We start from the raw sequence: 13,703 nt of genomic DNA, 5'->3' as shown, positions 1-13,703 counted from the left end.
ACCGTGAAAAGTTAAAGTGTGGCTTAGATTCGTGACCTTACAAAAATTGGCTTTTACATTATCGCTGCTGAAACAGACATATGGTAAAACGGAACGGGTGTGAGTGCCTGCGAAATTTTAAGGGAGTGGCGTATATTCGGGTATTGTCTTTCTCTCTCTCCCCCCCCCAAAAAAAATTTTTTTTAAAGGTGCAGCTCATATTCAGGTGCAGCTTATATTTGGGCCAATACAGTAGATAATGGTACTTTCTGACTTCAGTGAACTAATTTGTAAGGCATCAGGAATACTGATTTCCAAAAGGAGATACACAACTGAAAGTTCATCCAGAAACCACATTTGGGGTGGTGGTGGTGGTTAATGAAATCCACAAACCCCACCACTGTCAGGAGCTGCTGCACTCTGCCCTAGGTGGTGAACCATTGCAACCTTTTTGGTTAAATGCCTTTTGGACTGATTAAAGGTAAAGGGACCCCTCCCATTAGGTCCAGTCGTGACCGACTCTGGGGTTACGGCGCTCATCTCGCATTATTGGCCGAGGGAGCTGGTGTACAGCTTCCAGGTCATGTGGCCAGCATGACAAAGCAGCACATGGAAACGCCGTTTACCTTCCCGCCAGAGTGGTACCTATTTATCTACTTGCACTTTGATGTGCTTTCGAACTGCTTTCGAACAGGAGCTGGGACCGAGCAACGGGAGCTCACCCCGTCGCAGGGATTTGAACCGCCAACCTTCTGATCGGCAAGTCCTAGGCTCAGTGGTTTAACCCACAGCGCCACCTGCGTCCCTTGGACCGATTACACGCACCCAATCTCACCATTGGATCTTTCTGGACAGGTTTCCTTTTCCAGTTGACCCTGCCTTGAGCTACATGGTTAACCTGAGCTGTAATGTTTCTGTTCTTTCTCTTTGGTCCTGATTCTTGCAGTGTTCTGCAATTCTTGCCTTCTGATCGTCTTGACTCCTGGCACATATTCCAGATCCTGCTTCTTCCATTATAAGCCTCTAAGGTATTATAGTTCATAAAAAAGACACCTGAACGTGAAATGTGGGCTGTGAACATTTTACTCTGAATCCACAGTCTCCAACCGCTATTAGCCAGAATCCATATTGATCTCTGTCCTATCACTTCTTACAAAATACTGCATTTTGATGTGTCCCCCTCCCCAATTAGCTTCAATCTGAATTGAGAAAATGAATGACCTAGCTGCATTTTAAGCTTGCAATATCCACACCACTTGAGAATACATGATCTACTACCTGATGGTGTCCAGATTTTAAACAGATCTGATTAAAAAATGCCACAAGTACAGGAAGTTAGCTCTTTGAAGCGTGTGCCATTTAGTGGTTTTAAACCACTGTGGTTTGTGTGGGCACTACTGCAATTCACTGAACATAGGAGAAGGCCCTTTCTCCTTTGAACCAATATTGATAATAATAAGTATTATTATTATTATTTATTATTATTTATACCCTGCCCATCTGGCCAGGTTCTCCCAGCCACTCTGGGTGGCTTCCAACAAAATACAGTATTAAAATACAGAAATCCATCAAACATTATTGAAATAATTGACTTTAAGAGCTTCCAAGAGACTCTGACATGCTTACAACTGCAGTTACATAACTATCCAGTATTGTAATAGGCTTCAGCATAACACAGGGACTGAGCAGTCTGGCCTTGTGTACCAATTCTGATAACCACTATCGTATGTTGATTAAAATGCTGAGCTTAAACCAGGGGGAAGTGGGTGCAGGTGCCTATTTGCACCATGTTTGCTGCACAGCTAGCTTTCCCGCAGTTGCTTCTCTCAACCTAACATACCTCACAGGGAGGTTGTGATAAAATGGGGATCAACTCTCATATATAAGTTGCATTGAGCTCCTTGGAAGCAGGGTGGGATGTAAATGGGGGGGGGGGGAATGAAGGCCTTGGTATCATTCTTTCTACAATGCCTCATGGCGGTTGGTCTTTGAGCAACTCAGTCTTGCTGTGGCTAACCTTTTTAATCATTTATGGAAAGCAGGCGCTGCGTTTCTTTCTCCTTTTCACCTTCCCTTACATGTTTTAAAGGATATTTTTGAAATGAGATTGCCTACACTGAGGGGCTCTCCTGCCAGGTCATGTCACCCTTTATTACTTTAAATATGTAGAAATTGCTCGGAGGAATTTCCACCCAGCCTTCTCACGGTCCATAACATTGTTGGTATTATTGCAAACATCTGCTCAGAAGTAGGAGCTTTGATCTGTGACTATTTGCTGAATTCAAGCACGGCGAGGGACAAAGCTGAGTCGCTCACTAACATGTGTGGCATGTTAGGAAAGTTGTGGTGTGTGCTGCTTAATTCCAGGTCCGCTAAAGTCAGTGGCTGCTTGTGAATGTCTGGATGGCAGCCTACAACTGCCATCAAAAGGACATTTGTTCTGTTGAAATCAATGATGTTTAATTCTAGGTAAGTGTCTCTGGAGGCCACCTTGGTCATAGATGTGCATATCAATCAGAGTGGTTCTGCTGTGGCTTTGCAACATTTTTTCTTCTATATTTATTACAGTAATTTATATTGCACAGAAAGCTACTCAAGGCAGGTCTCAATTTTAAAATATGTATTGGAAAAATGCAAATAAAACACGGTTAAATATATTAAAATTACAGGAATTAAAGACATTACGGAAGAGGCAGTATTTAATTTTTTTAAAAGCATGTTGGAATAAAACTGTGGGTTTTGTAAGTTATTATACAGCAATGTAATCTTGATGGAGGAGTGGAACTGCATGTGTCTCTTTTGTTCCTCACAAGGTCTTTGCAATACCACACACTCAGGGTTTATGTGCAGTGGCTGGGTTGTTTTGCGAGCACCAGTGCCATACAGCAACTTTAAGCACTGCACCGACTGTTTGCCTTGTACTGCGTAAAAGCAAACACATAGTTAAGAGATCATTTGCTTGGGTAAACTTCAGTTATCACTGCAGCTTATGGGGAAACAATGTCTAAAGTTTGGCTTCCTGTGACTGCATCCTGTACCCACTTACTGCATTGAACTCAATGGAAGTTACTTCCGAGAAGGCATGTACAGTGGAACCCCGGGTTACGTACCATCTGCCTTACGAACGCTTTGGTTAACGAGCTCTGCTAACCTGGAAGTAGATGCTCCTAGTTGTGAACTTTGCCCAGGGATGCAAGCGGAAGTCGCGCACCGGCAGCGGGAGGCCCCATTAGCAAAACTGTGCCTCATGTTAAGAACGGTTTTGGGTTAAGAATGGACCTCCGGAATGAATTAAGTTCGTAACCGAAGGTACCACTGCATAGCATTGCATAAGTTAGAAGAGTGCCCATTAGACCATAGAATCAGAGTTGGAAGGGACCTGCTTCAATGCAGGAAACTTTGGGGCTCAAACCCATGACCCTTAGATTAAGAGTCTCATGCTCTACCAACTGAGGTTAGGATTTCTCTCCCCTCCCAACTTACAGTTATTCCTTGATTGCTGTAGAATTACTTCTTTATTAAGGCCAACCTACTAATAACACAAATACAAGTCATCAGTATGACTGATCACAGTGATATCCTTGAACGATATGCAACTGATGCATTTGAGAACACAGGGAGTGTTTCTTTTCTAGCTCTCTTTAACAATTCAGTTGATGCTATTAGCTGGTGCAGGGCTTCACGGGCTATACTAACGGATGGAAGTAGGGAATGGGGAGAGGGAAAACATTCTAGTACCAACCTGCCATTCTAGACCTACTTTCCCCTCTAAGCAACTATGTGGAAGTTGAGCAGGTGATGTGCCTACACAAGAAGCCATCTGGAAACTCCTCAGTTCATGTCTTGAGGTTCATGATGGAAGAAAGATAGGATGTAAATTAAAGTGTCTGGAGCACTGGACTGAGGAATGTGGGAGAAATGTGCTGTTTCTTTTTAACCCACTCCCCACATCACATTTCTGCTTCGTATGTGAACTCATGTCTACCATTGTTCTACCATGGTTTGTTGATTGTGACTTGGAGCCTCATTTCTGAAGCATAATACAGTGAAACCTCTACTTACCACCATAATCCGTTCCGGCGGCCCGTCCTTTAGGCGCAGCGGGTTGCTGGTAGAAGCGCTGTTGTGCAGACATTCAGGGCACACACTGCTGGAAACTAGTTCTAGCTTTTCTTATGTAACACTTGCGGGTTAAAATTTGACACTCTCAGTTTATAGAATCATAAAATTGTAGAGGTGGAAGGGACACTGAGGATCATCTCGTCCAGCCCCCTGCAGTGCAGGAATATGCAGCTGTTCCATATGGGAATGCAACCATGCTGTAACCAACTGGGCCTTCCAGAGAAATGTCAATAAAATGCCCTAATCCAGATACGGAGATCTGTACATGGCGGTAGGCTTCTGTGTAATGCTTCCTGGAGCAGGAACTACGTTGTGCATCGGGATGTGAGCGCTGGCAGAACAGCTTTTGTTTCCAGTGGACACATTATCCTTGTCTTCGGGCCAGGTGTAAACAACATTTTCCCGTGTACAGTGGTGCCTTGACTTATGAATTTAATCCGTTCCGAAGGTACCTTCGTAAGTCGAAAAACGGCATTGGAGACGCGTTTTCCCATAGGAATGCATTGGAAACGGAAAAATTCGTAAGTCGAAGCAACCCTATCTAAAAATTCGTAAGTCGAAAAATCCCTATCTAAAATGGCTGCAGTTTTTTCTGGATGTCGAGACATATGTAAGCGCGCGGCCATTACCCCCATTCGTAAGTCGAAAAATTCGGTTGTTGAGTCGTTCGTAAGTCGAGGTACCACTGTATCTTTGAGCTTTGAATGCATAGCTCTAGTTGATTGAACCAATTAAACTGATCAAAACTTCCTTGTTAGATATGCCAAGTTACCAAACTAGTTTTGTGAGTATGTATACAGTATAACATATGCCCAGTTTCCACAGGGAAAGAAGCCAAAGTGACTTCGCCTTCCATGTACAATGGGAATGACTTATACGAATAGCAAAGCTCCCTCCTCCTTTGTTTGGCAAATAGGTGGGCACGCTCAGTGTCATCCAATCACATGTGGCTGCTTTTCCTCCACCCCCTATCAGCAAGCAGCTCCACACCACCTCCCTGTTTCTACTTTTAAGGCAGATGTTTAAGTAAAATCAATCTGAACCATTTGCTGCCTACACTTACAGATACAGGAATTCATATAATCTGAACGTTATTGTTGGGTGAGTAAAGCTTGGGCTGAACGTTGGGTGAGTAAAGCTTGGGCTGTATCGAAGTAGAGGTTTTGCAGCCTGGAAAACATTCACTGAAATGGTTTGTTGGCAGGAATTGGCATTTAAGCGTACAAACTATATTGGAAACTATATTGAATGCTTTAAAAAGATAGAAACGGGGAGGGGGGGGCATTTTCTTCCTCAGGGGAATGTCTGAAACTCTGGTGGTTCTCTGCTTTTCTCAGTAAACACCTTAAGGATTGCACTGTTGGAATTTTGCAAAGATACTTAAATGCAGCATAGATGAAAACTGACAATCTTCAAAAAGGTTTTAACATAATTGAGCATCTGGGGCTGTCTTTTCTCCTCCTGCAGCTTAATGGGCAGCTGTTCTAGTGATAAAGCTGGAAGGTGCAGGGAGGAGAATGCTTTGCTTTGGGGTTCCCAGTGTGGCACCTGAGGGCACTGGGACAACAGGGCCCAAAAGGCTGGGATCTCCAGGCTTAGTTTCTAAAAACTTCTTTACAAGCTCTAACATGCGTGCTGTTGCTATCTTTCCTTCTTTTCCTTTTTTTAAAGTTAGAGGACAAGCCCTGTTGGCAAGTATTTTACGAGTCAGTTAATCAGAAATGGCAATCATATTATCAGCAGAAGCTTGCAATAGCAATTGTATTCACCTGCAAAAGTATTGCCTTTCAAAAGCTGCAAAATGTGATACCCTTCCACACCTGCTGTGTTCAGAACAGATACCCGAGTAGCAGGCATCAGAACTAACTGCATATTTATTGTGACTTTTGTAGTACTTTCATAGGACTCTGCTATGGGCTAGGACTAGCTGAATTAGCTAGAGCATGGTCTTGATAACACCAGGTTTGCAGGTTCAACCCCCACAAGGTTTTCAGCCTTTTTGAGTCCACAGTTCCCTTAACCAACTACATTCTTTTTGCGGTACCCTTGTGGGGCTCAGGAGTCCAGTTATGTCACCCCTTTCCTGCAGAGCTGGCAGCCCCTGACCCTTTTCCAAACACCCTCCCTTGTGGAGTGTTCGCTCCCCCCTCCTCTCCTCTCCCCTCTCCTTGGGAGTCCTCTGCAGTGGCTGCCCCTGGTCTCTGAGCTGCCACCCTGCCCCACAGGGACCTGGGACTTGTCTGTCCATTCCCAACAGCAAGGGCTGGTGGAGTGGCTGGCTGAGCTCCCTCGCCCGCTTGCTTGCTTACTCCAAGGCCACCTCAGCTCTTGGCAACCAGCACCCCCTGGCCAGCCCAGAGGCACCTTTCGCCTGGGGAGCTTGTAGCCAGGGCTGCTGCAACAAAGAGCTTTGCAATCCTTTGGGAGGCAGAGACGCAGGAGGGCATCGGGGGGGAGGGGGGAGGAAAGAGGAACAGTGTTGCCCACAGCACCCCTGACCATCATTCAAGGCTCCCCAGGGTGCCACAGCACACTGGTTGAAAGCGACTGTCATATGGGATAGCTGCATATTCCTGCAATGCTGGGGTTGGACTTTGATCCTCAGGGTCCCTTCCAACAAGTCATAATTCTATGGTTGTGACGGCTCTGTGGGTTATGGAACATAAATTGAAGGAAGTTAGAGGGTATAGTTGGTTTGGGTTTTTTTTAGTTAAGATTGTGAAGGTTAGAATAGAAACTCCCATGAAGCTATATTAGCAGGGGTGGGAATGCATAGACTGGTGAGATTCAATTTATTGCAAGAGCAGAGGGAGCTCTCATGTGGCAGGGGCTAGTGGGTGTTGCGAGCTTTGTGTAATCTAGATTGGGTGCCTTTGGAGCAGCAAAGTAAATGGTGCAATAAAACCTGTCCACAGAAAGCAGGAATAATTATCTATCTAAATGAATGAGTAACTACTGACATCCTAAATTTTGTGCAATATGGTATACTTTGGAAAAGAGGTAACAACTTGGATTTTAAGTTGTTGGTATTTAGTAGTAGTACAAGAATGTGTTGAACAACATTTTCAGAGTATACCACGGACATAAAAAGAGTAAACTAATAATGGATTAAAAATTGAATGTTGGGGTTTTTTATATAAAAAATCAACAGGAAGTTAAATAGCATAGTGACCTAGACAGTATTACTGATATAAAATTCAGGAGATTCATGATTTCACAAAAAAGTTTGAATTAGTTTGGTTTTTTTTAAGTCTGTACCTAAAATGAAATACAGTTTATTCTACACCTTGGGATAGGAGCGTATTTTAGCAGCAATTTGTGCAAAATGAATAGGGCTCTGTAGTCAGTGACTCCTTGCTGCAATGTCACATTGGTGAGCATTGCTGTGCTATGCAGTTTTTTATCTGGTGAATGAAACAGTGTAATTTTCATTACATGTAAATTGTGGGTGGCACCTGAACAATTCATGCATTGACTAGACTTATTGGAAATGGGACTTCTACCATCATTGATCTCACTGGATCTACTCTTGACTTAGTCAGATGCCACCCTGGAGGACCACAAAATGCAGTAATCTCTCTCATTTTTCAGGGTCCTTCATCCAGAATGATAACCTGTGGACCAGTCTTCTCGTTTGCCCGGTGCATCTTGCGGAGAAAAATCGTCACTGTGGACAGCCTTGAAGATAGCAAATTATGTCGCTGTTTATCCACCATGGACCTTATTGCCCTGGGAGTAGGAAGCACCCTCGGTGCTGGCGTTTACGTCCTCGCTGGAGAAGTTGCAAAAGCAGATTCCGGACCTAGCATTGTAGTTTCTTTCCTCATAGCAGCCTTGGCTTCCGTGATGGCAGGGCTTTGTTATGCAGAATTTGGCGCTCGCGTTCCAAAGACTGGCTCTGCCTATCTGTATACTTACGTCACTGTTGGTGAACTCTGGGCTTTTATCACAGGCTGGAATCTCATTTTGTCTTATGTCATTGGTGAGTTTGGAAGACCTCGGAGGCTCTTAAGAAAATGCTAACCACAGCCTACTTGGCTTTTGTCTCCTGGTTGCTGTTTATAACTGGAGTAATCTTTTGCTTTCATGCATAAATGTGCACAGAGAGAGAGGGAGAACACTTTGGGGGGGGGATATGCTCTAAGTGTTCCTGACCTTTTGGTGGCTATTGGCAGCAGTGTGAATGGGACAATATCCAGCAGCCAGCAATATGAGAAGGGGGTAGAATTGCAATGCATTGAAATGATGAGAGGTGAATGGCATATGGGCTAGGAAAAAGGTTCTTCAAGCACAAGAATAGGGTGTGGATCCCTGTAGTGGTTATGGAAACCAAAGGAAATGAACAGTACTCATATTAGTTATTCTCTTGGTGTACACTGCATGATGATTTGACTTTTGAGGCATGAATGAGCAGTGTACGTTCTCACCTTCAGCATTTTATTTTCAAAATTACCCTATGAAGTTGGTTGGGCTGATGTAACTTGCCCATTGTCAACCTGTTTACTTAATGGCTAGTGGAGAATTGACCTCTGGTCTCCCATGTCCCACTCCAACACTTTTTCTACTATGCCACACTTGTGCACAAGTCACATGTAGATTCCAGAGATAAAATTATGCTCTCTGAGAGCAACATCAAACAATCCCCAAATTGCTTTTGATGACATGCCTCTCTTGACAAAGAGGACAAAGCCTTTGATGTCACTGCAAACATCCAGCATATTTTCTAAATAGTGGTAGAGATAATTATTTTTTTTGCAAATGAATAATTTTTGCTAATAATAATAATTCTTAAAACAATTACTGTACTTGGTTTCTCTTGTCTTCAACCGTTGTGTAAATAATGTTGGGTGTGTGGTGCAGCATTCATCTTCCTTTTGAAGACAGAGCAGCAAGAGTTTCTCAGATTGTCATCGGATATGAGGCCCCCGTGCTTATTCCTGAAATTCTCACCGCACAGAGCAACCAGTGTGGTCCTGGGAATGTGCATGTATGAAAGAAGCAATTTCCTACTCTGTGTTAATGTGAATAACTGCTGGGAATTTGCATCCGGGACTAGGCAAGTGCCGAGGTCCATTTCTCAGTTGCTGCCAGGAAGCAACAGCTGGGACTGGGGGACATGATTGGTTAGGCATTGCTTCCTCCACATGGCTATATCTCTTGGGATGCTCTGCATGGAAAACGCTTCACAGTTCCACCCAGTTGGTTGCTGTAAATATTAAATAAATTAACTGTTTGTGCTGTCAGTTGGTACAATGTTGTTGCTAGAAATAACAATACAATGCATTGCAACAACAGGGTACCCTTGAAATACAGTCATAGCATGTAGAAAAATGAACTCGTGCTGTAGCAAAAAAAAGAGAGAAAAAAAGAAGCAGCACTAAATAGACTGAAAATGCACATTTCCTTGTGAAGCATGTATTCTAAGAAGAATGTAGAGTTTTTGACAAGATTTTCAGAAATTGGGGGGTAATGCTATTCCCACTCAAAGTAGATCCACTGAACTTACTGGAAATGGCTGACTTAAGTTCATTAATTTCAGTGTGTCAACTTTGAGTAGAATTAGCACTAGGTACAACATACTATCTCATTTCATTGCTTCATCAAAACCAACTTAGAAATGAGGAATTTCTCATGGTAGCAGCTGGAAATAACCTTCTGGCCTGTATCGAGTCTCTTCCAAAAAACCATATTATCTGATGTGAGTCATCTGCAGTTTCCCAAATGGGGATTTATTGTTTCCAAAATAGAAATTTATTACCAACCTTAAAAAGGGGCACAAGGCTGCAACATAACACAAAACCACATCCAGAATAGAGAAGAGCACAGATATGAGCCACATTTAATGATTCCACATTAAATATATAATAAAGGTAAAGGGACCCCTGACCATTAGGTCCAGTCGTGACCGACTCTGGGGTTGCGCGCTCATCTCACATTATTGGCCGAGGGAGCCGGCGTATAGTTTCCAGATCATGTGGCCAGCATGACAAAGCCACTTCTGGCGAACCAGAGCAGCACACGGAAACGCCGTTTACCTTCCCGCTTTAGCGGTTCCTATTTATCTACTTGCATTTTGATGTGCTTTGTAAATACATGTAGGTTTTGTCTTTTACAATTCTGATAATCGCATTGTGATGTCCATTGTTTTTGTTCCATTTCATTAAGGTACATCAAGTGTAGCAAGGGCGTGGAGTGGTACCTTTGATGAACTCCTTGGGAAACAAATTGGTTACTTTTTCAGGACCTACTTCAGAATGAATTATTCTGGTCTAGCAGAGTACCCAGATTTTTTTGCAGTCTGCCTTATATTGCTCCTAGCAGGTAAAAATATATATACTTAATATTCATTTTTATTATCATAATTTTGTTAAGGGGAAAATTCTGCCCCGATGGCAGGGTATGTTTAGCCTCAAGCATGACATATCTGCAAGTTTAGGAATTCTATCAACCTGTGGGCCAAAAAAATTTGGTTCTAGTTTTTATTCTGTCACTTTTGTTTCCTTTTGAACAATATCTTCATACCTCAGTTTAGGATATCCTAATTTCCAGTGGAGATCACACTTGCATATCCTTGCAATTCTAGATTATAATTTATTTAACTAATTGTGGAAATGTTTGTGCGTGTGCTGGATATGTGTCATACAAGGGTACAACCTTTAGGAAATTACAATGAAAATTCTAATCCAGTGCAGCCCATTTTTGAAGAAAGGTTTATTTTAAACATATTCATTACTGGATTAATCTGCTCCAGTAAAAGTTAGCAAGAGTGGTTAGATAACTTTGTTCTTCATATCGTTTATATTTGTAGTAGTAGTAGAAGTAGCAATGATAAATAAATAAATGGTTGTTGTTTTATTTATATCCCACCCATCTGGCTGGGTTTCCCCAGCCACTCTGAGCAGTTTACAGCATATCTAAAAACATAATAAAAACATCAAGTGTTAAAAAACCTCCCAAACAGGGCTGCCTTCAGATGTCTTCTAAAAAATAATATTAATTGTATTGCTTTTGGCCAGAAAAATAGACTTAATGTTAGAGATATAAGTTTGAGCTCTGGACTATTGCCTTTTCCTGTTAAGCCACGGCTAGTCCACACATTCACTAGTCTAGCAATCTCATATTCATAATGGGTAAGAAGCTCATGCGCATGTTGCCTGTTGCATGCACAATGCAATGGTCTTCACAGGTATATGCACATGTACAAGTCCAACAATCCCCCTAACTCGAAGGTCACGTGGAATTGAAAAATAACCATCATCATGTAGAGTTGTGTTGTGCATGTGCTGGTGGATATAAAGCCATTTGCTTTTGACCCGAGAAAGGGATTTCTAGGAGGAGCTCATCTCCTATTCTGAGGTCATGTTTACATCCACAGAGAAAAATATGGACTTGAATGCTTTTTGTGCGTACAGAATTTCCAGCTTGGTGTGTCTGTGAACCAGCCTTATGAGATAGCTCATGTAAATGAAACATTGTCAAATTGTAATCAGCATAATATTAGAAATGCTAACATGTAATTATGTTACTCAATTTTTAAAAAATATTGTTTTATAGGCCTATTATCATTTGGAGTCAAAGAATCTGCATGGGTGAATAAAATCTTCACTGCTGTTAACATCTTGGTCCTCCTCTTCGTGATGACTTCTGGTTTTGTGAAAGGCGATCTTCAGAACTGGAAGAAAACTGAAGAATTTCTTATAAACTACACAGTATACATAGGGTAATATAGGGTTTTTTTGTTTGCTTTATTGCTTTGGTTGCTCAGAATGGAGACTTTGGAGCATAATAATCCATAAATTATGTGATGGAATTTATCCATGTTTTAATAAAAAAATTAATGTAGCATTTTAAATTTGATGCCCAACTAACAGTTGCATTGTCAACTGAGAGTGAGGAAAGCATTTTATTTTATTTTATTTTCGGCCAGAAGTGAGACATTTTCAATGACACGTTTTGTTTGTAATATCCTGGCTTGATCCAAAGCTGGAAACCATAATTTCCAGTTTGGGGTGAAAAAGGAAAGCGGTAAATTACAGGCTTCCTGATTTAATCACCTCAAAAGGGAAAACGGAAAAGCAAAACAGCTGCTAATGCAGGCAAAGGGTTTGTGCATTTCTCATCTTAATAGGCCAACATCATCATACAAGCTAGTTCATTGTGGTCCTCATAGGCAGTTCATTTTTCATGCAGTGAATACTGCTAAATACCACATCTGTACGTGGGGAAACTTGTCGCAGAGCTGCAAAATCCCTCTGATAGCAATAAGTAGCTAAAAGTGAGTTTAAATGTCCTGACATTTTCAGTGCGTAAGTCCAAACCTGCAATTTCAGTGTGCATTGGGCTTTGAACCCTGCACTGTTTCCATGGTCAGCTCATATCTTTCTGTGCTACGTATGGGAACAGCCACGGCATCGAGACTTTAAATGTACTTGGGGGCGGTTCTGACACTTCAGGACAAAGGGCAACAAACCAAAAAATAAAAACACCTGTGCACAATTAAATTTGTGTGTGTGAATGTTGAGAGCCACTGTTGTGCACCCAACCACTCAAGTTATGATATGGGGTTTGTAAGTCCCATGCCCACACAGGATGTTGTTGTTGTTTAGTCGTTTAGTCGTGTCCGACTCTTCGTGACCCCATGGACCATAGCACGCCAGGCACTCCTGTCTTGCACTGCCTCCCGCAGTTTGGTCAGACTCATGTTCGTAGCTTCGAGAACACTGTCCAACCATCTTGTCCTCACCCACACAGGATACGACGTAATTATTATTATTTAATTGTGTTTTTAGAAACCTGTCATCTTCTGAAAATGTGACAAGTGCATTTGGAGTTGGTGGCTTCATGCCATATGGCTTTACAGGAACACTGGCTGGTGCTGCAACCTGCTTTTATGCTTTTATAGGATTTGATTGCATCGCAACAACTGGTAAGCTGCCTTAAAAAAAAAGGGGTCATGCAGTTGAAGTTGTGATTTACACATGCTGGTGCTGTAGTGTAAAACCACTGTGTTCCTATAGCATGATCCTATACATTTTAGAGAAAGACCTGCAGACACAATGCTAGAGTGCATGTTTTGCATTCAAAAGGATCTTTGTTCTCAAGGTTGCCACATTTCAAAAAGTGAAAGTCCAGGGAATTCCGGACTATGGCAACCCTATTGGTTCTTCACTTGATGGCATTTCCAGTTAAAAGGATTTCCAGTAGAAGGGCTGAAAGAGACCTTTTTCTTGAGTCTGTAGGCAGGTCACTAAGCTTTTTGGACCTGTGGGCACTTTTGCAAAATGGACACACAGAGATGCACAGTCACACTGCAGCCTGTTCTGTTGGCTACAACAGAATGCTTCTTTGAAGCCTAATTTTCAGCAGGGGAAAGGTGGAGGTAACCCTGTGACCATTGTGGAGGGTCTCTGTGGGTGCATTGTGTGCCCACAGGCACTATGTTGGCAACCTCTGTTATTACTCCAGGTAAGCATGCATAGGATTTGCTCTTCTTCTGTCATCCCATTACTGATGCAGAGCAGAAGCCACCAAACACTCTGATGCAATCTTTGTTCATTTCTCTCTTGGCCTGAAAATCTTACCAACTCCGGCCCCATTCATTC

General features: G+C 42.4%; 1 protein-coding gene across 14 annotated transcripts in view; it reads left to right on the top strand.

Annotated features, from left to right (window-relative positions):
- SLC7A2 (solute carrier family 7 member 2) overlaps positions 1–13,703 on the top strand; it is a 48,982-nt gene that overhangs the window by 20,679 nt on the left and 14,600 nt on the right. For 11 of the 14 annotated variants that reach the window (XM_088659159.1, XM_035112833.3, XM_035112832.3 and 8 more), the window contains 4 exons: positions 7,693–8,083; positions 10,267–10,422; positions 11,656–11,821; positions 12,891–13,027. In XM_088659159.1, the coding sequence (XP_088515285.1) occupies positions 7,708–8,083; positions 10,267–10,422; positions 11,656–11,821; positions 12,891–13,027 (835 nt within the window). In that variant the 5' untranslated portion in view covers positions 7,693–7,707. Of the gene's footprint in view, positions 1–5,073; positions 5,230–7,692; positions 8,084–10,266; positions 10,423–11,655; positions 11,822–12,890; positions 13,028–13,703 lie in introns of those variants that run through there. The other 3 variants (XM_088659153.1, XM_060278835.2, XM_060278838.2) reach the window with 2 other exon arrangements.

Source organism: Zootoca vivipara, chromosome Z1, assembly GCF_965207765.1.
Source record: "Zootoca vivipara chromosome Z1, rZooViv2.hap1.1, whole genome shotgun sequence".
Taxonomy (NCBI): domain Eukaryota; kingdom Metazoa; phylum Chordata; class Lepidosauria; order Squamata; family Lacertidae; genus Zootoca; species Zootoca vivipara.
Note: the sequence above shows the minus strand (reverse complement) of the source record. Positions and strands in the feature narration are given on the sequence as shown.